The following is a 25,694-nucleotide window of genomic DNA, read 5'->3' on the forward strand; positions in this document are numbered from 1 at the left end:
TGCCTCGCAAGCACAAGGTCCTAAGTTTGATCCCCAGTACTGGAAAAAAAAAAGATTGTAATGTAAACAGCTGAAGAGATATATAATGTACAATAACTACACACATAAGAACAAGATTCTTCATTTGTGTATATGGCTTGAAAGTATCCTGAAAGTTCCAGGTATTACATTAAATTTAATCTGAGCATTTAAGGATAAATACGGTAGAACAGTAAAAACAGAAGGCAGTTCCAATAGGAAGAACGAACTTGAAAGCTACCAACAGATTCAGATGATATATAGGGAATTGTTTAAAAACTTAGAAAAATATAATAGCCAAGTTACATGAGATACCAGGGCATGAAGCTGTTCTTTGTGCCTTGTATTCACCAGGCTTTATCCTGTATTTACCAGAAAGTTGCTGGAGGTTTAAATCAGGACAAGTAAAATTGCTTTAGTTTTCTTTTTTTTTGAGACAGGGTCTTACTTTACAGTTCAGGCTCACCTTGAACTCATTATATGCCCAGGCATTGTTTTCATTTGCATCTCTCGAATGACCAGTGATGTTGAACATTTTTTCATATGTTTATTTGCTGTTTCTACTTCTTCATCTGAGAAATGTCTATTCATTTTAGATGCTCATTTTTGGAGTGAGTCTTTCAATTTTGGGGGTCTGATTTTTAAAGTTCGTAATATATTGTGGATATTAGACCTTTGCCAGAGGAACAGCTGGTAAAAATTTTCCCCGCATTGTGGGTTGTCTCTTCACTGTTGGTGGTTTCTCTTGCTGTGCAGAAGCTTTTTAATAAGATGATATCCCAGTTGTTGATTCTTTGTGCTAGCTCACATGCAATTGAGGTTTTGTTCATGAAGTCTTTTCCTATGCCAGTGTCTTCAAGAGTTCTATTAATGTTTCTTCTAGCAGGTTTAGTGTTTCTGTTTAATATTTATATCTTTGATCCACTTAGTTTAGTGCCTGCTGAGAGATGTGGGTCTACTTTCAACCTTTGACAAGTTGAAACACAGTTCTTCCAGCACCATTTATTTATTGAAGAGGCTATCTTTTCTCCAGTGAGGGTTTTTGGCTTCTTTGAGGTGGTTAAGTATGTCTGGAATTGTTTCTGTATCTTCTAATCAGTTCCATTGATCCTCCAGTCCGTTTCAACTTCCCAGTGATCAATGTGATCATAATGTACACCTAAAATGTACCAATAAAGTTAATTTTTTAAAAAGGAAATGATTAAACAAAGGTATTTGGGCTATAGGTAGTAAAACGATGTGGACAAACGAAGTGATGTATGGAGAAAGTAGGTGTAAAGCTAGTGGAAAATAACTGTTCAGTAAGTTATTTGTGCAGATCCATTGCCTTAGAAATTTACAGTCTCAGGTGATAAGAAATATTCATCCTGCAAAAGGAAGGACGTCTTTCTTAAAGAGACTATTGTGGCTACTATGGATAAAAAAAGAGCAGATAAGACAGTCCTTTGCTCTATTCACTGTTTCTCAAAAGCCTTCAGCTCAAAATAAGAGAAATACCAAATTGGCACATTGTAAGAATGCTGCAGTCCTACCCTGAGACATGAGTAGTATGGAGGTGGTGGTTGAAACATCCAAGGAAATCATAAGAGCATAAAAAGCATAGTGTGCTAAAAATAAAATTCTGAATTAATGATATTATTTACTGAGGCATCAGAGAAAAAAGAATCCCATAAAGGTTAAGTGATAGATTAATCAAAAAGTTTAAAAAATGGAAGATTGTTTTGGCATCACAGCTTCACAGAGTTAGGGGTTTTATGAAGTGGATATCCTCTACTACAGCAGAGGACATATGACAAAATAGGACATATAGAACATTATTTATAATTTTAAGTTATTATTGACAAATATATTGATAAAAATATATTCGTTGTAAGATGAGTTACTTGAAAGTAGGAAAAGAAGAGCAAGTGTGGTCTCCTTTAAAGTTGGATAAAAGAAGACAAATGTGGATAAACTTACAAGTTGATACAAGATCAAGCCAGAAAAATCAATAGTTTGATGAGCCCTAATTAAGCAAAACTAGAGTAGAATAGGGAATGAGTAAATGAGAAATCTGCTAGACCAAAAGAAAGGTACAAATACAGAATCATTGAATAGGATTGCTCCCTTTATAGATATTTAAAAATTTTATATGATATTATGTATTTATATATAGAGGCAAACTTGTCTGTATATTCATGCTGCATTGCAATTTTCATCACCAAATCTAATCTTTGTCAAAAATATATTGAATTCTAATAATCTCTAAGGGTATTTGTAAAATGTGAGGAGAACTAAAACCAAAAAAGGGAGGAGAAATAAAATGTGTCAGTTAAAAAAAAGATAACATGAAAGATCTTGGGTAACAAACACAGAGAAAGAAAAATAGATAGCACCGGAACTGACATAAGAAGTTTTGGGACATTTTTGACCTATTATAAAATTATTATTCGTTTTGTTTATTTATACTTTTGGGTATTTGTTTGCATTGGAATTGGGAAAAGGTAATGAGGAACGTTTCCATTCTGAAATTGGAGAACTTGTAGACATTCAAATGAAGCTATTTCAAAGACATAAGATAGAGATCTGGAGCTCAAATAATGTATTTGGACTGGAAATATTGATTGTGAATTCATTAAGGAGAAAAATATCACAGTGTACAGAGTAATATTTGCTTTCAAAGGGTGTATCAAAATTACCTGTAAATATATTTTTTGAAAGTAATGGATCTATTATAAAAAAGTAGAACATAGGACTTATTGAAGGATGTGCATAATGAATTATTTTCTCATGAAAAGAGAATAATTCAGCATTTTAAAGTGTTATAGAGAGGGTAAGAAAGTAGTTATGAACTCCAAATATTCATTGCATGTAACTAATAAAGAATTTCAGTGAAATTATAAATCCAGATCATTGGACTATGGCAGAAAATAGATGACAAAAGAATAAGTAGAGTTAATGTACAGTGGTTTCAGGAAAGATTGATGGTAAAGAAAAGGAATGCAGTACTGCACAGTTGTGATGAGAAGGTTATGCAGACATAAGAAGCAGAGCAGAATTGATACAAATCACGTACTTCATCACTATATGGAAGTTTGGGAGTTTACTCTGTGTCACCTTTCATTGTGTGACTTGTGGCAAACACTTGACTTTATGAGTGTCAAGTATCTAAACTTGACAGTTTAGGAAGTACTACTTATATTTGAAAATTAAGTCACCTATTATTTACTTTCTGTATAAAAGATTAAAATGATAAAATGTAAGATGCTAAGCATAGCTAGAGAAAACGAATAAGCACTTGGGAAAAAAAAGACACTTAGAAGACCAAGAAATGGGTATTTTCAATTTATTATTTGCAAGCAAGAAAGAATATAGTGAAGACATTAAATAAAATCAATGATAAAAAATATAAAAGTAGAATATGAATGAACTGAACTATAAATATATAAAATCGATTTTAAAGTGAAATTTTTCAAAAGGAAACAATTGAAAATTTATGTTACTATGGGTTTTCCTGAGAAATGAAAATTCTGTTTTCAAAAGTGGTAAATAAATTAGTGTTTTGGTTTATGAAATATTGTACTTTGTAAATAGTATTAGGAGGTTACTAAATTCTTAGGTGGGAAGTTGAACCAGTTAGTTGTAAAAAGTAAAGAAAGGTTTACTTTTGCTTAATGATATCAGTACAAGTTGTTGAATAGCAATAACAACTTGGAAAGGTCATTTTTCCTTTTTATGATTTAAACTCTTCATTTCTGTGTTATGACTATCTCAGCCATATTCTTAGGCATAGAAGAGTGGATTTGTGAATTAGGCTTCTGTCCTAACTTTCTGCTGTAATAACAATACCATATAGTAGAGCAGCTGGATAACTGAAACATTACTAAAACATATGCCTTAAAGTCCTTCTTGCAGAAAGAAGGATATTTGAAACTAAAGTAGTTCCTGGATACACAGACTATTACTTACTAGTAGTTAGTGTGTTTATTTAACTTAATCGGGTTCTATAGATAAATGGGTAGGTTTTTAATGGAAAGACTACTCATTGCAGTTCCATATTCTAGGGTTTTTTCCTCTTAGCTTAAATTTGCTCACCTAAAAGGACACCCTTGAAGCCAAAGAAGGAAAACCTTTTATATATATATATATATATATATATATGGCTGTATATATAGCAGTAACTGGATATGTGTTCCCCAACCTCTCCCTCACAGCACATAAGGATGAAGAAGGAAATGGCATGTGTAAGGGCTTAGGGAGAATGAAAAAGATTCTCCCTCTATGTCTTCCACTTACTTCTTCTCACTTTCTTTTTTTTGGTACCAGAGATCGAACTCTCGGGGCCTTGTTCTTGCGAGGCAAGCAGCAGAAACTTCTTTTCACTTTCTAAACTCAATGCAACACTGGGATGAAGCACTTTATTGCCTATATACACAGACATACAAATCATCTGTTGTTTTGAACCAAGATAATAAAAAATAGTATGAAAAGAAGTTGATATATGGTATCCAGGGAGATTTGATAGGCTACGCTGAGAGGCTGTGATAGAATTCTCTATAAATGATTTCAAGTGTTATTGTACATTTAATTTATAATTGTATGGTAGCTATTACTATTTTTTAATTCCATAAGGACAGAGAGTCTATTTATAGAGTAAAATGTAGGTTATGAGGAATTATGTTTGGTGTCTTCTCTCTTTGAGGAAAAGAAAAACCCTAAATCCTCATCAAACTTTTTTTTTACTGCCTCTTTAAAGGTTTTCTTTCAAGACTGAGAGCTTTAGACATCAGGCCATCTAGGAAAGATATGAAGAGTTGTTCTAAAAGTTTGTCATTTTGTATCCCTCTTATGATGTGTGACAGGATGGGGGGGAGGAGATTCAGGGACAGTGCACGATGGACCTCCTTTGCTGTTCAGATGAGGATAAATTACTTCCCTGAGGAAGTGCATGAATTTCCTTGGGCAACCAGAATATTTTCGGGCAGACTGGTGTTCTGAGGCTACTTGAAGAAAAGGAAATTGGTGCTTCTCCTCCCCACCCTGAGTTTGTAGGGAAAACTTTGAAAGATTCCATGGATAGCAAGCTGGAGAAAAAGATAAACATACTGGAGAAAACATTAACTTTTTTTGTTTATATACTCTGAAACTAAGCAGTAAATTAAATAAATAAAGATATGTTTTGAAAATAAAAAGAATAGAGATATGATGGCAAATGTAATGCTTTTCTTTTCTCCTTCCTCTTTCTACAGGCTGGGTTAGGGGAGTTGGAAGAGAAAAAGGTCTTAGGCTATTTGTAAGAAATGTCCTAGGAACCAGAGAAAGGCCAATTGAGCTTACATCTCTCATATCTCATTAAAGATTTTGACTGACAGAGTGAAAAAAAAATGAAAGAAGTAGGAAAATTAAGAAAGTATATGAAGGAAAGAGTGCTTGTACTTTCTCTTGTGCCATTACTTTAGACCCACAATCTCAGTCAGATCTTTTCTTTTGTAGTATCTCATTGCTATTCCTGGGATGGATGCAGTATGTTTTCCCTCACATTTTGTAAGCTACCTTTTTCTTTTGCCCTACCTGGCGGGGAAAGTCTAGCATCTCTCACTTGGCTTATCTTTATTTGGATCAAATTATTTTTTCTTCTTTCTTTTTGGAGACTTTTAGCCTGAGGACAAACTTTCAGAAAGCTTTCATATTCACTTGACAAATTAGAGATGCCAATACCTTTCTTCCTCAAAAATCACCCTTAGGGTGAAACAAATTTCAGTAGTTGACTTACCAACACAAAGTGAGGAAGGACTGTAGTTTAGGAAACAGAAAGGAAAAGGTTTTGGCAGAAGAAAACTTTGTTTACTTACTTAATGAAGCTCTTCTATCTCTTTGGATTTCTCCCATCTTTCCATATTAAAGCAAGAGAGCTTAATTGCCACCACCATCTTGCTACTAGTGCTTGCAAAATTTTATAGCCAGTTAATATGTCAATAACTTTGCCTTTTCCATCATCTTTTTAACCCTCTAGTTATTTTCAAACTCTGTATTAAGTCATGGACTCTATGGAGACAAGACATTGGGTAAAAGGACAACCTGCTGCTGTTGGCATGTCCTGCACTCTGTAATAGGCCAGCAGAACCCTCCTCCCCGGGCTTCATTAATCCTATTATTAGTTGGCAAAATGGGAGAAAAAAATAGATCCTACAGATTTGCTACTGCTGTCTCACTCCTCTGACCTTCTACCTTATCTCTTTTCTGATGCCTTTCTTTTAAATACTATCCACTTAACCACTCTGCTGAACTTTATAGTTATGGTGTCTTTTCATCTAGTTAGAGTACCTCTTCTTGCTTCTTTCTTCCTTCCAGAATTCAGTCTAAGACTTTGTTCTACTTGTCCCACTTTTCCACTCTTCTCTCAAGTTATTCTTTGCTCTTACTTCCCCCTCAAAGCTTCAAAACTATTTTTGAAACCCCATAACTGTGAAAATGTGTAGTCTCCAGTTTTCATAGCTGTGTGCAGTACCATCCCCATGTCCATGAAGTCCTGATTCGTCTCTCTGGCTTCTCATCTACAGTTCCTAACTCAGATGGGCTCCCTGACACCACGCAGGGGATTCTCTTTGCAAGTTTGGAGGGAAAAGCTGAGATGGAGAGGTGTCCACACAGGGTCTTTTTGTGGTCCTAACCTTTAACTTCCAGTAAATCACAGGACAGAACTGCAAGGGGATAGGAGGCAAAGCTGAATAGGATTTCCTCAAAATATTACATAAGAAAATATTGTTTCACTAGGAAATGCATCCTGTATTCTAAACAAAGAGACTGTAAGAAAATATTAAGTACATGGATAAGAATAGATTACTAACAATGAAGTAAAAAAACAAAACAAAAGTAAATGACATGGTTATCTTCCATGTTATATGTTGACATACTGTTTTCCTTGGGGAAAAACTGAATATAAAATGTTATAGAAAGAAACAGAGAAGGCATTTTTATACATATGAGAAAAAAATCTACTTTTTTCTGTTTCAGAACAATGCACTTATCTCTGCCCTTATGGCATTATTTGTTTCACCAGCTAAGATTTATTTTTAATAAAGAAAATAGTAAAGCAATTATAATTGTAAATTTTAAATAAAACATTTATTCTAATCATCATATAAAGACAAATAAGCATGCAATTTCAAGATACAATTAAAAATATGAAGAGTAGTGCATTATGAAATACAAACGACATATACACCCTTGAGTAAAATTTGCATGTTTTAAAATAGCATTTTAACCATTTACAATTGATCTAATTTCTATTTATATTAAATAGGCTCAAAAAAATAGCAATGCTACTAAAAGTGTCATAATCAAAGAGCCCTTCGGGTTGTACAGTAGTGTTATCACCCTGGGAAAATTTGAAATTAGCATAAAATTTTCACCTGAGTTAATCTAACATACATAGGGTTCCTCCAACCTGCTTACAACGTATGTTTGAAAATCATTATATGGTAAAGTATGGACAGTCAATCTAGAAGTACTCTATATGATTAAAATAAGGTATTCTGTACAAAGCATATATAATAATAGCATATTGAAAGTGATTTTCATTAAAACAGGAAATTGGAGAGCTATCCTTTCATTACATAGGCATAAAAATGTTACATTTGCATGTATGGTTGGTATGCATCATGCATACAGTATTTCTTATAACAAATGTTAGCTATATGGCCGTTTACAGCACGATGACATAGCTTAGCTGACTTCTAATAATGTTCAAGTTTTCACTATAACAAAGCAAATGCTCAATGTTCCCCCCAGTATCTGTTTCTATCCCTGTTTTTGTCTGTGTTTGTGTCATAGAAACAAATGCCCCATCACTTCTTAGCAACCAGATTGAGATTTTTCATTTGGCATTTAATCAATTATTTGCATAGTGTCATACCCTTTGTCTAAAGAAGATGGAAGGCGAGAGAATTATGAATAATGTTCATTGATTTATTACTATGTCTCATTGCTGAGCTGGTATTACCATGGTGAACATGCACAGTCCCTGCTGTCCTGGAACCTGCAATTTAGTGGGCCTCCAAAAACCTGAACAGTATGTAATTGAGTCCCAATTCAGTATATCAACATTACAATACAGGAAAATATTGTATGACAGAGGAAGTCATTAGAGAGGCATTTAACTCAGCATGGAGATGAGAGACAGTTAAAAAAAATACTAGCTAAAATAATACGAATGAATTATAATCCTCACACTATAAAATCAAGGAGCTATTTTCTGTCTCCTCTGTCCATTCACTTATTTGCTCATTTTTCTAGTTTCAACCTGTGCCACTGTTGAGTTTCGCTGTGCAGATGGGACTTGCATTCCAAGATCAGCACGATGCAACCAGAACGTAGATTGTGCAGATGCTTCCGATGAAAAGAACTGCAGTAAGATATTTCTTTCCCTTTGGTTTGTTCATGCCTGAACACCATTGCCATTGCATGGAACCTCGTCCAACTTTTTACTGAACCTAGTCCAGCATTGATATGTAATTAAGCGCTGTTGTGTAGGATAATTGCAAATTTACTTCCTCAAATGAAGTTAACTTTTCTTGCCTCTCTGACCTGCATAGAAGGCTCATAGTCTCTGTAAATGAGGTGTTTTCAATTTTCTTTTGTTTACTTCCTTCTAGATAATACAGACTGCACACATTTCTATAAACTCGGAGTGAAAACTGCAGGATTCATAAAATGTAATTCCACCTCACTGTGTGTTCTGCCAACCTGGATATGCGATGGGTCTAATGACTGTGGAGATTATTCAGATGAATTAAAGTGCCCAGGTAATTCTAGAAAGAAAAATAGTGCTCACCTTGAAGATGTAAAGGCCACATACTTGTATATAATATGTTTACTAATTTTTATTCTTAATATTTAATGGTTGAAATTAAAATTTAGATATTATGGGCCAAGAAGGTAAGCATTCTCTTCTAAATGTAGCAGTTGATCTTTTTAAATAAGTAACCCCCAAAAATATATCCTAAATATATATAATTTTTTTTCATGTTCAGACCCTCATTAATACTTTATAAATTAGAAATTGTCTTTAAAATGTGTTCTACAAAAATCTTTAACAGAAATATAAACCTGGAAGTAACCATTCATAGACTAAGAAGTGAGAGACTGTTTCTCATGACTGGCTTTGTTCAAAGTTATCGTAAGAATGGATGTTAGGTTATTGACACAGATAACAATTTTTGACACAGCACTTTGGGTAATACTTATTATCATTATACAGTCAAGATCGGAAAATATATCTACATTTTCCCATTAACCACCTTTCTTTACATAAGCTCTGAAAAGTGTTGCCTGGCTTTATAGAAGAAGCTCTCCTGTGAAAAGGCATATCTGTTTCTATTTGAGGACACTGAAATTAAAAAAAAAAATTTAAAATATATTAACTGTGTATAATGGGAAGTGAATATGTTAAATAAGATATTATTGAATTTGGTATCCTTTCAATTTTTCTTTGCAACAAATTACTTACCACATTGTGATTATTGTTAATTTTTGCAGTAATTTTGAAGGCAACATATGACAGATATTCATTATACTGATATTTTCTTTTTCATGTTTTTATCTCTTTTTAGGGCTAAGAGATTATTTTAACAGTTAACTTTCAAAACCAATAGGGAAAGCTGATTTTTATATTGGATAAGAAAGGGACACTCAAGCTGGTTTTATGAGACATAGATGAACAAACAGGAAGCCAGCATTAGATCGTTGGAAGTCTGCTCATATTAGAGATGATAGCTAGGCAACATCCTAAACAAACTTAGATATAAAATGCACTCAAGATTTTTTTATTTCATGATCAATTCATTCAAAATGTATTTTTATCCTATTAAACACTAAATGGGGATATTTTTATCTTAAAATATTAATAATGGGCCACGATAATGTGATTGACATATATACACTGGCATCCTAATTGACCATGGGTCAGTCTACAGCTATGTAAACCCTCAGATAGAAGGGGACAGATGGTGTGGAGGAAAGAGAAAATAGCCAGTATTTAATATTCATTCTTACAGGTTATAATGATAGTAATTCTATAATGTTTAGCACTAAAATTTACCAAGTAATTTTCCAAACACTTTTTAAGGTATAATTTTATTTTTCTTTATTCATGCATTTATGTAATAGTTTTGGTGCTGAGAGTAAACAAAGGCTCTCACACAAGCTGAACATGTGCTGCAGCCCTAAGCTACACTTCCGTCTCCATAATAATTTAAAGATTCCATTGGAACTTATTTTTCTCTCTTAGAATAGAGAATATTTAATTACAGTTAACGCTTATTCAAAACAGAGGGCACTAGAAACATTAAATCCACAGTTTTTCAGCAAACATCCATCTATCCTTATTTTTATTATTTTTGTTATGAATATGAAATTAAGACTATTTCTCCTACAAATATGATTCTTTGACTTAGACTCACTCCCTCTAGAGTCATTTCAGCTATTTTGGCTGTATTATTTTTTTATCTAGTCTAGTAATGGCGAACCTTTTAGAGATGGATACCCAAACTGCAACCCAAAAACCACTTATGCCAGAAAGTGCCAATATTGCCGTTAAACCTGAATACTGAGATTTTCATTTAGGAAAAAAAAACCTCATACATCTTTTGTCTTAAAAGAAAAATAGCACATGTGCCATAGGTTTACCACCACTGACTTTACCCACTTTACCCTGTTTTGATTAAGTCATTTTTTTTTTTTTTTTTTAAGTCTGTAACCTCTTTCTTTGTGGTCCAGGATTCTGAACTGGATTTGTTTACCCTGTCTCCCTGTCCCCTCTGGTCTGTGACAGTTTGGAGGTCTTCCTTTGGTTGTCATCCCCTTGCCTTTCCCAAATAAAACATCTCGGCTATTTTTTAGTTAATAGCTTCCTATTTGTTGTTTCCAATTCACAGAGTATTAATATTTTACCTACATCTAGTGTGGAACTTTCAGTGTAAATTATTTGACATTGCATTTGTATTTTTATCACAGTTCAAAACAAACACAAATGTGAAGAAAATTATTTTGGTTGTCCTAGTGGGAGATGCATTTTGAATACATGGCTATGTGATGGTCAGAAAGATTGTGAGGATGGACTCGATGAGCTCCACTGTGGTGAGACATTCTGTCTGGCTTTCACTCCATGATCTGTGCTATACTTTGTAGGCTGGTGTTCTCTTATTATGGCTTCTGTAAAACATAGTGTTAAATGATTTTAATTTCAATTTTTACTTTCAATAAATAATAGAAAGGTAAAAATTACAGTAAAATCACAGAGATTATAATGAATAAAAACAGCCCTCTTTCAAGTCCTCTTTAAAGTTCTCTTTCTTATTTTTATTGAGTGGTTACCACCATAAATGATATACTCATTTTTTCATTTCCTGATTCATTGACTGTATATGATATCTACTATATTTACTTTCTTCTATGAAAACTAAGGAGTTAATATACAGAGTCTGCCAAAAAAGTATACATCAAGAAAAAAATATATAAATATTTTAATACTAAATTTATTGAGATTAATACAAGTTACCTTCAGCCTCTACAATTACAAGAGGTGCTCAAAATGGTGGCTATTAGCTTCCAGATATTTATTAGTACAGTGAACTGCTGAAGTGTGTACAATTTTTTGGTGGATTCTGTATAATACTTATTATACTCTTTCTTCCAGTTATTGGCAATTATATTATTACTTAAAATTATGTATATAGTAATAAATAATATGCTTAAACTTCTATTTCTTTAAGTTCTTAGTCCTTATACACTCTGGCTTTTTCTGTGTGTTCATTTCACAATGTCAAAGTAAAAAAGATTTTAAAATTTATTTTATAAAATTTGTGGATATTATTATATGGGGGACAAAGAAATTTCCTAGAGGAATACAAGCTAAATATTCATTATTTTCTTTTAATACAAATAGCATACACTGTAATGAATAGACAGTGAGGAAAAGATTAACAATTAGGTCTTCTATCAAATGTCAAACTCTCCCAAAAGCAAATGTCATCAAGAAATGAAAAAGTACATTTTGTTTGATTCAGATCCTGTATATCTTTATATTTGAGCCAGATTCTGAAGAAGACTAACAGAAAACTTCAAATACAGTTTATGTGGGTGCATTATTTCTAAACAAACAGCAAATACCTGATTATATCTTCTTTCATTTTGTTTTTCCAAAACTTCAGCTTTCTATATTTCTTTCTACACAGGTAATCAAATTAAACATTTTAGGTAGAAGATGCAGTTTTATAAATAGCTTTCAGGATTAAAATTGAAATAGTAATATTTACAATAATTTGTGTTTTGAAATTTGAATTTGGGAGAATTCTATTTTTGGATGTTTCTGATGATAAGTATGCTGGGTGTAGGGGGAAGGTATGGGTGGGTAAAGTGGATTACATAAAGCTGACATTAGAAATAAGTGGAGCAAGACATCATTGCACACATATAATCTAGCAAGAAAATAACAGCCACTCTGAATTTGAGAGTGTTTTTCATTAGGTATAACAAACATAACTATTTCCAAGGAAGTAATACTAAAGCATCACTTGTTATGTATATATAAATATGAAATTGTGGGCTTCTTATTAAGGTAAAACTTTCTTAGTCACCTGACCTTTAGAAACAAACTTTAGCTGGTCATTCCACTATGTTCTTAGCTTGTTAAAGATGTAAATTTTTTCCTTATTTTGTCAAAAATAGATTAAAACTAAAAGGAGTTACTAAAGGCACCTGGTATATTTGTTTTATACTTGTGCATCACACATTTCTTTTAAAATGACAGTATGGAATATAATTACAGGAGAGACTAAGCATACTAATTCCAGGCAAGCCCTAAGAGTCATGGTGAAGGAAACATGGGGGAATACACAGGCTGTGAACAAATTTTATATGGAGCTGCTTTAAAGAAGACAGATTTGGCTTTATTATAGAGTGGTTGATTTTAGCAAAGCCTGAGAAAGAACATTCTGTGTCAAATCTGTCTAAAGATGATTTGAACCATTTTTCTTTTTCTTTTTTCTAATTGTCATATTATAATTACACATATTTATTGAGCACCATGTGATGTTTCGACACATGAATACATTTATAATGTTTCTCAAACATTTACAGTTTCTTGATAAAAACATTTAAAATCTCCCCTTCTTAAAAATAGGCACTATTTGTATGTATATAGTCACCCTACAATGAAATAGAGCACCTGAACTTATTTCTCTAGGCATTTCCAACTTTCTCTTTGTTTTCTAGATTCTTCTTGCTCCTGGAGCCAATTTGCCTGTTCTGCACACAAATGCATTTCTAAACACTGGATCTGTGATGGAGAAGATGATTGTGGAGATGGACTAGATGAAAGCGATAGCATTTGTGGTGAGTTACTTGCTTTATGTTCTCAATATTTAGGTTCAGTCCTTTTAAAGTATCCACAAAACTTCATCTGCTAATGTATTGAGCTTACTGTTATATAAAGAATACATAGTCCTATGTAGCTGTTCTCCTCCATTTCTTTTTTCTTATTTGTATGTTAATGTATGTGAGGTAATGGAGGTTGCTCTCAGGGCCTCTGCCCTAAGCTGTATCTGGATTTAAACTTGCAGTCCTTCTGCCTCAGCCTGCCAGAGAGCTGAGATTACAGGTGGTTTTGCTGGGTCATCAATTTTGTTTTGAACTATTTTTCTTTACATCTATAGTTGTCATTCAGTATTTAGGATGTTTTAAAGCATATACAAAACTTTGCTTCCAATGTACTCATCTTATAAACAAAGCTTATATCTTACACTATATTATATTTAACTGAGCTTATCAGTATATATTATATTGTGTTATTTTCAGGCACCAATTGTTTTACTCTCTTTAGATATATATTTGTTATTCAATATTAAAATTATTTCTTTATATTTTGAGAGTCTACATATTTCTGTATATTTCATTTCTAATTTTCAGTGACCACTTTGGAGTAAATCTCAATAATTAAAATTCTGAGGGTAGGCCAGGGATTTAGCTCAGTGGTGCCTGTGCCTGGCTCCCAAGCACGAGGTCCCAAGTTCAATCCCCGGTACCAAAAAAAAAAAATTAACGAGGTCAAATGATGAAGTACTTTTTATAATGATTCTTGTTATGTATTGGCACCTTACCTTCCAAAGTTTGATAACAAATCACACTGCCAAAAGGCAGATAGACTGTTTGTCTCTGTGTGTCTGTGTGTATTCTTTGTACTGTTCTATATTTCTGAATTACTTTAAATGGCGAGTAAAGGAAGGTGGCTACTGTATATAGTTTTTAAATATATTTTAAAATTCAGCATCATAAAATTGGAGGTATTAGTATTAGATGTCTATATTTACCTGCTATGTATCAGCTGTAAAGCCAGTGACTCCACTCTTAATAATCACAATTATGTAAGAGTTTAAATGAAATTATTCTTCTGTTAAAAGAAGGAATAAATAAAGATAATCTCCATGAATTTATTATAATTGTTCTGGAATTCTGGAATTTATTATAATTGTTGATCTGATTTGTTTTCATATATATTTGTAGCTTTTGCTTGTTTTTTTAATTCACTACATCTGTCCTATTTTGTTGCTGTTAATATCCTCATTTTAGAAAGGCAAGGACTGAAGTTGTGGAATATAGTGAACATAAAGTTAAGTGTACTTAACACCTTTTTCAAATTTCAGAGGTCGTGGCCAGCCATACAGTTCACTACATAGAGGTGGAAATAGTATTTATAGTACTCAATCTAAACTGAGTTTCTCTTGAGGTAATGTAAACTGCTATCTTCTAAAAACAGACAATTCATTTTCTCATAAACCCTTCAAAGTTTACTTTCTCTTTACCGAAATAAAACAATTTATACAAAAGACAAATATAAATAGAGAAAGATCAATATCAAAAGTTCTGAACATGAAAATAATAGTGGTCAATTAGATGACTAATTTCTTTATCTTGGAACCTTTTGGTAGTAAACCTGCCTTTAATTTTAACACAAAGTTTGCCTATTTACAATGAGACAAGCATGTTTCCAGTGAGAAAAATCATTTTGCCTTCAATCCTTTGTTTAACTCTATACCGTATGGCTCCATTGGTAGCTCTGTGGTTTCTGAGTGGATGCAGTGTGTTAGAAGTGGCAAAGGCTGAAGTCATAAAGAGTTCAGTTCTCCCTCATCTGTATTTTCAAGCTGTATGATTACAGGAAGCTTGATTTTATTGCTTATTTCATGTATTTCCTACCTACTCAAAGGCTACATAAAGATTTACCTACATAACTATTGTGTTTATCTGATAAAACCAGTGTGTACTGTATCCATCCGTTTATTCTTATTGTTTGATTTCTCCTGCTTCTTTTCTTTTGTGAATGTGCTATTGTAATCCATTTCTCTCTCTCTCTCTCTCTCTCTCTCTCTCTCTCTCTCTCTCTCTCTCTCTCTCTCTCTCTGGGTGTGTGTGTTGGTCTCCTTATAATGATTTTAAAGAAATAATAAAATGATAAAATGTACATGTTTATCTGCTATGAAAATATTGTTTAACTTACTTTACCTTTGTGTTTTAGTTTATATAATTTATTTACATGTTATATTTCATAATCTACCAACATGATAAACCATAAAATACTTCTTTGGCTCAAACTTGAATTAAAAAAAATCAAATATTTGAAAATAGGTAAAAAATGAAAAAATTATCTCAGCTCTCAACTATATAAACATTGAATGATTTATTTCAAACTCTGATAAAAATGTATTTTCTTAGTCTCTAACTCCAAACATTTTGATATGGATGTGAACATATCCTTTCTTAATAATCACATAGTAATTTTTACTTAGGATATTGAGGATCTTATTTTGAAAACCACAGTCTAGTCTCTCTTCATTTTTGAAGAAAATAAACTTACAGAAATTAATAAATTTACCAGAACTCACTCAGCTAATTAGTGACATCAGAAGTAGGACCAGAATTCATGTTTCTAAAATATTAAATATAATGGCTTCTACCAGCGCACCACTGTATTCTGAGTAGGTGAACAGGATAGGTCCAGCACAATCCCACCAGCCCATCTGTCTCGCCCTTAGGTTTCCTTTTCCAGAGGAAGGTCATGTATGTACAGATGGTAGTAACAACTATAGAAGGAAGCCACAGATTCTATCTTTGGCTCATTTTCTCCTAAATTGACTACACTGTTTTGCCATGTTCTTAACACAGAATCTGTTAAACACTGTCGAGAGAGCCAGCAAATTAGCTGCAGAGAGCCTTATACTCCTTCATAGCTGGAGATATCTTCGCAATGGTCTTGTCATAACCCTCACTTTAAAGATAGGGAGCTGGAGACATTAATTTTTGCCAAGTTCAAGAAGAAATAAATTTCTCCATGACCAAATCAGTATTCTTTCTGTTATATCGACTTTGGGAACAAATGCCAATAATAACATGGAAGGGGACAAGAAAATTTACATCGATCACAACTTCCTTAATAGAAAAAATGCAGTTCAAGAAAAGCAAGTGAAAAATAGAAATATTATAGAAAGTAAAGCATTCATTTGTGAGGATAATAATGAAAATAACACCTTATGTTCAAGTAAACTTGGAAAGATAGATAAAAAAGAGGAATTATATAAAATAATTTGTACAGGAAGAAAATTTTGTCATAGCATCTACCAAAGATGTAATAGTATGTAAATTTCCTGTTAAATGAAAGCGACATTTATTTTATAGATTATTTTCTGACTTCTTGTAGCAATAGACACTATTGTAACCTCTTCCTATTAAAGTACCAATTCTAAATCAAATGAATAAATCTGAATTACAGAGGAGCTATTTCAAATTCAGTTACCTTCCTGTCCTCCAGACTAAAGTATATGACAGGGAAATCTATGTTTAGGAGGAAAATTTTGCTTTTGGTACCTCAGCGCTACCTATTTTGAAAATATTACATTAAAAGGCATTTTCTGCTCATAATAACTCTATGGTTGAAAAGTAAAATGATAATTATTTAATTAAATTAATTACACTGGTCACTTCTCTAAGTGATTGGAAGCAAATATCTTCCATTAATCAAGTCAGTCAGATTTCTTTCTGAAGATGGTAAAAATTTTAATAATTCTAAAAGTATATTTTAAATCAGCCATTACAGATACTTTTTTTCACAGGAAATTAAATTGAAAAATGTAAGAGTGAGGGTCATGTTGATTGATTCAACAAATATTTCTTATAAATACCAAATAATATACACATGGGCATACACAAGCACACACACACACACACACACACACACACGCGAGGTATGGAAACATGAGATAGGGTCACTTGTTGTATGATTTCTCTAAGCTCATATCAAGAGTGGAAAAGAGAAACCCTGTGTGACATTTTGAATTTATAGTCAAAATTAATAAGGTTTTTTATTTTGCTCTATACATTTGAAAAATAGCGTCAGACAACTAAAAGCACATTGAATTGATAAAACAGAGAAGAGATAGATTGCATTCATTGCATGTGTAAAAGTAAAGGAGACAGGGATATATTTACTGTTTGCAACAGTACAATATGGGAAGGAATACTAATGAAATTAGTGGTTAAAAGAAAGTGCTCAGGTGTCATGTTTGGACTCCCACCTCAGCATGTGGAGCCCTAGGCGGCTCGTTCTTTTCAGATTTTTCAAGCTTAATTTTCTTTCTTCTGTGTAATAAAACTAATAACAATTCTATTGGATGAAATTTTGCAAAGATTATTTAAGTTGAAAAGCACATATTAAACAATAAATTTGTATAGCTACTATTATTATTTTCACCCTCCGTATAGGTTCACACTTACCGAAATATTATTTTCATTGATTTATTAGTCTATAACATTGTATGCTTTGCTACATTTTAAAAGGAGAAATAGGGCTGGGGATTTGGCTCAGTAGTTCCGGCGGCTGCTTTGCAAGCGCAAGGTCCTAAGTTCGATCAGCGGTACCCCCAAAAAGAAAAATAATAATAAAAGGAGAAATGCATTACTTTTTACCATGTAGCTTTAAGAAATACAATATTTGGGCCAGGGATTTAGCTCAGTGGTTCCACCACCTGACTCACAAGCTGAAGGTCTTGAGTTCGATCCCTGGTACCAAAACAAAACAAAAGAAATACAACATTTGAATTTAGGGATGAATGTTCTTAGACAAAATGTGTAAACATCTGTAGGGGAAGGAGAAGGACTGATGCTTCCAAATAATTGCACACTCTCCTTCGTAAGCAACTTTCTCCTGTTTCCCTTCCTTTGGGCACTAAATGTGAATGATAGACATTTTCTGGTGGCTATACAGTGACCTAACAGCACTTTTCCTGTGGGTTTAAGGTGACGTCACCTGCGCTGCCGACATGTTTAGCTGCCAGGGCTCCCGCGCCTGTGTGCCCCGACACTGGCTCTGTGATGGAGAACGAGACTGTCCCGATGGAAGCGATGAGCTCTCCACAGCAGGCTGCGGTATGCATTTCCCTGAGGGACTGTGTCAAAAAAAATGGTGCATTGTATTTTGTGTTTCTCCTATAAGAGAACCTGTGCAATATTTAAACTTTAGTGTCTGGTTTATTTCACTTAGTAGTGTGGTCTCAAGGTGCATCTTTTTTCCTACAAATGACTCGTTTATCTTACTTCATGGGAGAGTAGTTCTCCATTGTTTATGAATGCCACTTTCTCCATCCATTCATCTGTTGATGGGCATATAGGCCACTTCCAAGACTTATATATTATGAGTTTTGCTACTATAAACATCGGTATGCATGTATCGCTGTAATATGATGTCATTTACTCTTTTTGGAAGACACCTAAAAGGGGGAATAACTATTTTTAGTTTTCTGAGGAATTCTCATACTGACTTCCACAGATGTACTAGTTTACATTCCCATCAACAATGAGGAGGTAGATATTTTGCCAAATGGAAGAAAGCCAAGAGATGGTGAAGAGGTACAACTGTTCGTGAGGACTGTAATAATTATGCACTGCTATCAAGTACAAATAAAAACAGAAATTTTAAAAAAGAAGATACAATAGCACTTTGGGTGTTTGTATAATATTCACTGCATCACATTTTCTTCCATTTCCTTAATCTCTGGACACTGAGTGGTGTCAGACTAAATTATGTGGAATGCTGTTATATTAGTCGTTCAGCAACCCCTCTCACTACTGTTCAGCATTTCAACCACTCACAGTGATATATCCCACCTAAAAACCATCCTAATGATTGCAGATTTATCATTTCACTTCTGGGAGATATCACTACCTCACATGTATGAAGGTGGAAAGTTTGGGATTTCTTTTTAATGTTCCACCCCTACCTCTATAAAAGCCTTCAGACTACCTAGTACAGACCCTCTGTAAATGGCTACTCTGCTCTTAGATAACAACTGATCAGGAGGTCAGAAAACACCTATTAGTCCTACAGATAGGGTTTTAACCCCTAGGCCAGGTACAAATAGTGTGGATATAGCTGAATGGTGCTGAGGGATCAGAGAATCACCTCTGGAGGTCAGACAATTTACTAAGTTTTTGCCTCTAGGTCACCTCGGGAAATTTTCAGGCAATTATGCAATAGTAAAAATTTAGATAAATTCCTTTACAAGATCAGGAGAATGAGGGGAGGGAATATTTGAATGAAGATCCCAAGGTCACACAAAACATCTATGAACTGTGTAATTTATCAGAAATAGTACTGAATTCTGGTCATTAATGTGAATCCTGCCAATCATCTTTCCAATGGCTGATCTTCCAATCTTTAAAATGTTGTATTTCAAGCCATAATGTAAGTGAGTATGTATGCTGGTTTGTGTACAGGATGATATTGAGGATAAGAAGAAGAAGAAGAGGAAGAAAAAAATCTTTGAGGCAGACTTATTTGCACAGAACTTAAACTATTGTTGTAGAATAATTCACTTTGCTCTTGAAACTGATCTGTGTGTCTATAAAGGTCAATGGGGCCACTGAGGGCTACATAATAAAGGATTATATATCAATTCAGGGATCCAGATGGTCCCAGTATGCTGTTGCTATTGTAGCAAAATAACACTCCAGGAGGCATATTAACACTTTGGACCACGTGGGTACTATTAAGTAAATTATGCTAAAATGTAGCAAATTGTACTCAAGTGACCTGAAAGTGTTAATGCCAAGTAAGTCACTGTTGCTGAGTGTTTCAAAGAATAATTCACATGTTTGAATTGGAATAATTCACTTGAGTTATACAAACTGTCACAGAGTTCAAAGTTAGAAGAGTTAATAGCTGAATTTTACTTTGATTACAACCCCAATTTTAAATACTGTCTCTATTTGCGTTCTATATAGGTTTTTAAAGTACATTTTTTGAAAGTAAATAATACTTTATTATATTCAGAGAACACTATCTGTTTTACCTATGTATAGCTCTATGTCAGTAATTACTGAGATTAAAGTCAGAGATTGCTTGATCCATGGAGTCTTGGGCAATGTGATAGGCATATGAAAGAATAATTATAATTCTTCAAGTGTTAAAAAGATGTATATAAAAGATACTAGATCATCACGAAGAAATGTTCCATAAAAAATCCTAGAAGTCTCATGGAGGGACTTCAAGAGCAGTGATAACATAGACTAAGGCTTGAACGAAGAGATTTGGGTTCTATGGGGATGAAACTGCTTATTGAAGTGGGGAGGAGGGGGAATGAATGGCAAACACCCAAATTGTTTCAAGTGTCCATTATATGTCGATTATTGTGATAGGTGAGGCTTATTTATATTATCAAATTGCCTCAATATTACAGAAAGTATTTTTGAGGACCTGCCAAAAGTAATTATTATATCAATAGGAATTTAAAGAATGCCTAGAAAGGTATTAAATATCCAATATGAGAAGATTTGCATCACATGTCATATCTAGTCCTTACGAGAAATTCACCAAATAGATTTTATTATCCTCATTAAACAGAAAAGGAAACAGATGCACTGAGAAGGTAAATGCCTTCCTTGAGTTTACAAATATAAGTAAGTGGCAGAGCACTTGCTCCAAAGCTTTATTCTTTCCATTGTTCTATATAACATATGACAGATTCTTGACATTTATGATGTCCTAAACCTTGAATCTTACTATATCATTTAACTTTTATACACAAGAGTAGTTTACTAAAAATAGCATAATGTTCTTTTCAGAGTGCTTATGTTTCTATGCATATTGTGTGAAAGTTTATTTTCTCTGTATACACTTTTATTGCACATATGGATCAATCATTTTCCCCAGTTATTATGGCACTTGTTGGAGCACTAGTTTCATGGATCAGTATTCCTAAAGGATCAATACTCCATTTCAAGGATCAATATCTCTAATTTTATGTAGTATTTGTGGTACTCATTCTATCATAGATCTTACCTTTACCTAATTCAACAGCTCACCCTGGAAATCCCCCAAATGTTTTATTTTCTTTTTAAAACAACAACTTTCTCAATTCTCTGTTTTCACTTCCATCATGAACACTGGTATTTTGCACTTTTTTCAGCTTCGTTTTTCACAAGGAAGGAGCACTTTTATCCCTTTACTAGCATAATATAGGCACAAGTAGAGAAAAGGAGTCAGTCATTTATTAGCTGAGTGATTTTGTTCTAATCACTCAAGTGTTCAAATGAGCATTTGAATTTATACTTCTGAATGCTTACATATTGTTACCTGGCCTAAAATGTTAGGCTCACTCTAGAGTAGTAGTTGAAATACTAAAATTTTGAATTGTGTATGTACACAGTCTTTGAATTATGCATGCACAGCTCTAATATATACATGAGACTTAAATTGTCTGACATATTGGATATTAAACGAAGTTCTTTTTCTGAATAACTCAATTATTGGATATGATTTTATTCTCTAAACTTCTAATTTTGAAAAGGTAACTTTATTTTTGTGATGTCTTTCTTAGCTCCCAATAATACCTGTGATGAAAACACTTTCATGTGCCATAATAAAGTCTGCATTCCCAAGCAGTTTGTTTGTGACCATGATGATGATTGTGGAGATGCTTCGGACGAGCCCCTGAAGTGCGGTGCGTATGTGGACACTTTTTGTAGAGCAGATTCTCGGGCAAAGAACTGTTTAACATGACATCAGGAATACATTTTCAAAATGACAAAAACAAGCACACATTTACTTATGTCATTAAGGACTAGTAAATTCAATAATATTCAGCCACAGCACATATTACTTCTGTAAACTCTAGCATAAAGTATACATTTATTTGAAAAGCATGCCTAGTTATAGTCATTTAGTGAGTACTCCTATTGAATAATATCTATTGAAATGTCTTTGATTTGAAGTACTTTGAACTTCAAAGACAGTTCATGGCTAGCTTGTTCATTGTGGTAGTCAAATCAATGATTTGAATGAGAAAAAAGTACAATTTAGAATTATCAGAAAAAACTTGATGAAAATATTTTCATTTACTTTATTATTTAGGTATCCAATAAGTTGTTAAAATTTAATATTATTATCATATAATTTATATGTTTATTACATATGTATTCAGATAACTATTATTTATAATATATATCTGCATGTATACAATTTTTGTGATAAAAATAAATAAGCTTTGCAATCATATTAAAATAGCCAGTTAAAGTTGAAAATTTATGTGAGTCTAGTGGCTTTGTAAAATAATTAAATACATATACAGGAATACATATACATACATACAATAAAAAACTGTAGATTTCTTATATGCCCATGGTAGGTGGTAGATTTAATACCTTCTTTTCCCTTCTTGGACAGCAAATATAGCCTTGGTCTTTGACACAAATCTCTTTGGTGTTAGAGAATATCAGCTTTTAGGATGATTTCTCCTTAAAGTCTTGTATTATATGTGATATTTTAAAATCTACCTCATGAGCATTCACCACTAAAAATTTCCCTCATAAAACTGCTTTCATTGCATCCCATAAGTTCTGGTGTGTTGTATGTATATTATCATTTAATTGTAGTAACTATCTAGTTCCTTCTTTAATTTCATCTGTGACCCAAACACTTCTCTACTGTAGACTGATGCATCCACTGTGGAAATCAGTGTGGCGATTCCTCACAAAAATAGAAATAGAGGTTTTATTTGATGAAGGTATCCCCCTTGTCAGTATCTTCCAGAAGAAATTAAAAGCATCAAACTACAATGATATATGTGCACCCATGTTCATAAAATAGCACAGTTATTAATAGCTAAATCTTAGAAATAGCCCAATGCCCATCAAATGATGAATAGATAAAGAAGATGTGATTTTTTTAAATACAATGGAGTACTACTCAGCCATAAAAAGGATAAACTTGAAACAATTCTGGCTAAAAGACCACATTCTTAAATGAAATAAATTGGACATACGTGTGAATAACACATCATTTCTCTTATGTGAGAAACAAAGTTTAAATAAGGAACAAAATGCATAATAGATATTGTGAAGACAATATTATAGCATACTTTGCCAAATAAGAAGAATCACAGTGCCTGGAAGGAAAACTGAGTAAATAATTCTTATGTGAGGCACTAAAGAAGATGAGTGCTTGTCAGAAGACATAGCTTTAGAGAATCACATGGTAGTTAGTTACAGCATAGATTCTGGTGTCAGATGCCTGGGTCCCAGGACTTGCCACAAAGTAGCTGTGTGAACTTGAGAAAATACTTAACCTCCCTGCACCTTAATTTATTCAGCTATAAAATACGTGTACAACAGTGCTTAACTCTTAAGGCTAAGGAACTTCCTCAGTGAGTTTATATGTGTTAAGCATTTAGAGCAATTCGAGGCACGTACTAAACTATGTTTACAAAGACTTGTCAGTTCATGTGGTTGATAAATAGCAATTAGTTTTTTGTGAGGTTAAGTTGAAGTTAAAAAGTTAAATTGGAGATAGATTAGAAAGAGCCTCAAATACAATGTTGAATAATTTGTATTTAATTGCTTTGCCTCTGAGGCCAGTATGCATTTTGAAACATGGGAATGGAATGTCACAGTAGAATTCATGCTTCTGAACCATCATTTTCTGCAGAGTGGAAGAAATATTGCCATGGAAGAGGGTGATGAGAGGCGCACAAACTTGTTAGGAAGTTATTGGAATAATTCTGGTGGTTAGCAATGTGCTTCTGATCCAGGAAAGGAATGGTGGCATAGGAAGAATAGAGGCTACACATGTCTCAGGGTTCATTCACAGATTGATGTGAGAATAAAATAGAAGTTTTAGGTTGGGTGATTTGGTAGATGGTTGGTTTTGATGAGCTTTGGAAAACAGAGGTGAAGGACCAGTTTTTCTGATGCACATGGAAAATGATGTTACAAAGAATTTATTTTAGGGCCAGGGATTTAGCTTAGTGGTTCCGCTGCCTGCCTTGCAAGTATGAGGTTTTGAGTTCGATCCCTGATGTACACCCCCCCCCCAAAAAAAAAGAGAAGATGAAGACGAAGAAGAATTTATTTTGGGTTTTTGATTAATAAGTGTTAATTAAGCAGTCACATAAAACTGCATAGTGAGTGTTTGAAAATATGGGTACAGACAACAAAATATGGTGAGTATATGTAATGTTAATTTTGTGACCATCAAGATAAATGTGAGATTCAGACCATGATAAGGAATGAGCATACACACAATGTAGGACAGAAAAGAGGGAAAATAGACCAAAAATTGAAATGTGCAATACTTTAGGGCAAAACAGAAGAGAACCTCATATAGAAAGAGAGTAGAAAGCAAGAATGGAACAGCAAAGCAATGTTGGAAAGAAACCAAAGAGAGATTTTAAGTATTTTCAGGACGTTCTTTCCAAGGGTGCAGTCAACAGCGTGGAATGCTGCACAAAAGCACAGAAAGACAGAATTTTGAGACACCCTTAAATTTGATAGTTGCTGCTTGATATTTGTTATCTCGAAGGTAAATTTCATTAAGTCCACATTACAGAAATGATATATTGATTGTTTAAAGATGAACTAGAAGAAAGTAAGTAAACAAATAGGCAGTCCAGGGAAGAAAAGAATATGAATGGACTTTCATTGCTATTGGGCTAGCCAGACTTGAATGTATTTATCGACTGAGAAGGTGTAGTGAAGGAAAGGTTGGGAAGAAGTATTATGACAACTGTGTATTTTAGAACCAGGTAGTTTTATGGTCCAAAGTGATAAACATGTAAATGAGTTACACACTGTTGAATTGTTTTTCCATGGAAATTTTGTTCATTTTTTTAGATAAAAATATCTCCTTCTAGAAGTAGAACAGATTTATCAAAAAGATTTAATAGAAGTGACTACTTTTATTGTTGATGAAAATAGGAAAAAATCAATTGTAAAACAATATTAAAAATGCAAAGATCTTTACATAAAAATAGACATAGATATGAACATTAGCAAATGATAGGTTTTATTTTAAAATTTGAATAAAACTTTTTAATGACTCTAAGCATCAATATATAGGATAATTTTGGTAGTGTTTGCTTATTACTCTACAAATTTACTTTGATTTCTTTCTCATTTTAACAATTTCTTTACACTCGGGATGCTGGTTTCTAAACATAAACATGACATTACAGCTCCTGAGAATTACTGTTATAGCTCAGATTCAGTTCATCCATATGTTCTGGTGCTATACCTAAGCAATTCAGGCTTGAAAAAAATATCCTAAAAGCTTTCCTTTTTGTTTTCCATTCCAAGAAAAAAGCCCTAAGATATAGACA

At 33.3% G+C, this 25,694-nt stretch overlaps 1 protein-coding gene across 11 annotated transcripts in view; it reads left to right on the forward strand.

The window, feature by feature from the left end:
- Nucleotides 1-25,694, forward strand: part of Lrp1b (LDL receptor related protein 1B) — a 1,848,437-nt gene that overhangs the window by 1,543,095 nt on the left and 279,648 nt on the right. For all 11 annotated transcript variants that reach the window (XR_015445151.1, XM_087195526.1, XM_087195530.1 and 8 more), the window contains 6 exons: nt 8,293-8,406; nt 8,652-8,801; nt 11,011-11,133; nt 13,270-13,389; nt 18,343-18,471; nt 21,921-22,043. Coding sequence is in view for 10 of the 11 variants with exons in the window: in XM_087195526.1 (XP_087051652.1) it covers nt 8,293-8,406; nt 8,652-8,801; nt 11,011-11,133; nt 13,270-13,389; nt 18,343-18,471; nt 21,921-22,043 (759 nt within the window). In the remaining variant the exon portion in view is untranslated. The remainder of the gene's footprint in view (nt 1-8,292; nt 8,407-8,651; nt 8,802-11,010; nt 11,134-13,269; nt 13,390-18,342; nt 18,472-21,920; nt 22,044-25,694) is intronic.

The sequence above is a fragment of the Heterocephalus glaber genome, unplaced genomic scaffold (genome assembly GCF_053883595.1).
Source record: "Heterocephalus glaber isolate CG9 unplaced genomic scaffold, H.glaber_assembly_v1.0 deba00000347, whole genome shotgun sequence".
Lineage (NCBI taxonomy): Eukaryota > Metazoa > Chordata > Mammalia > Rodentia > Bathyergidae > Heterocephalus > Heterocephalus glaber.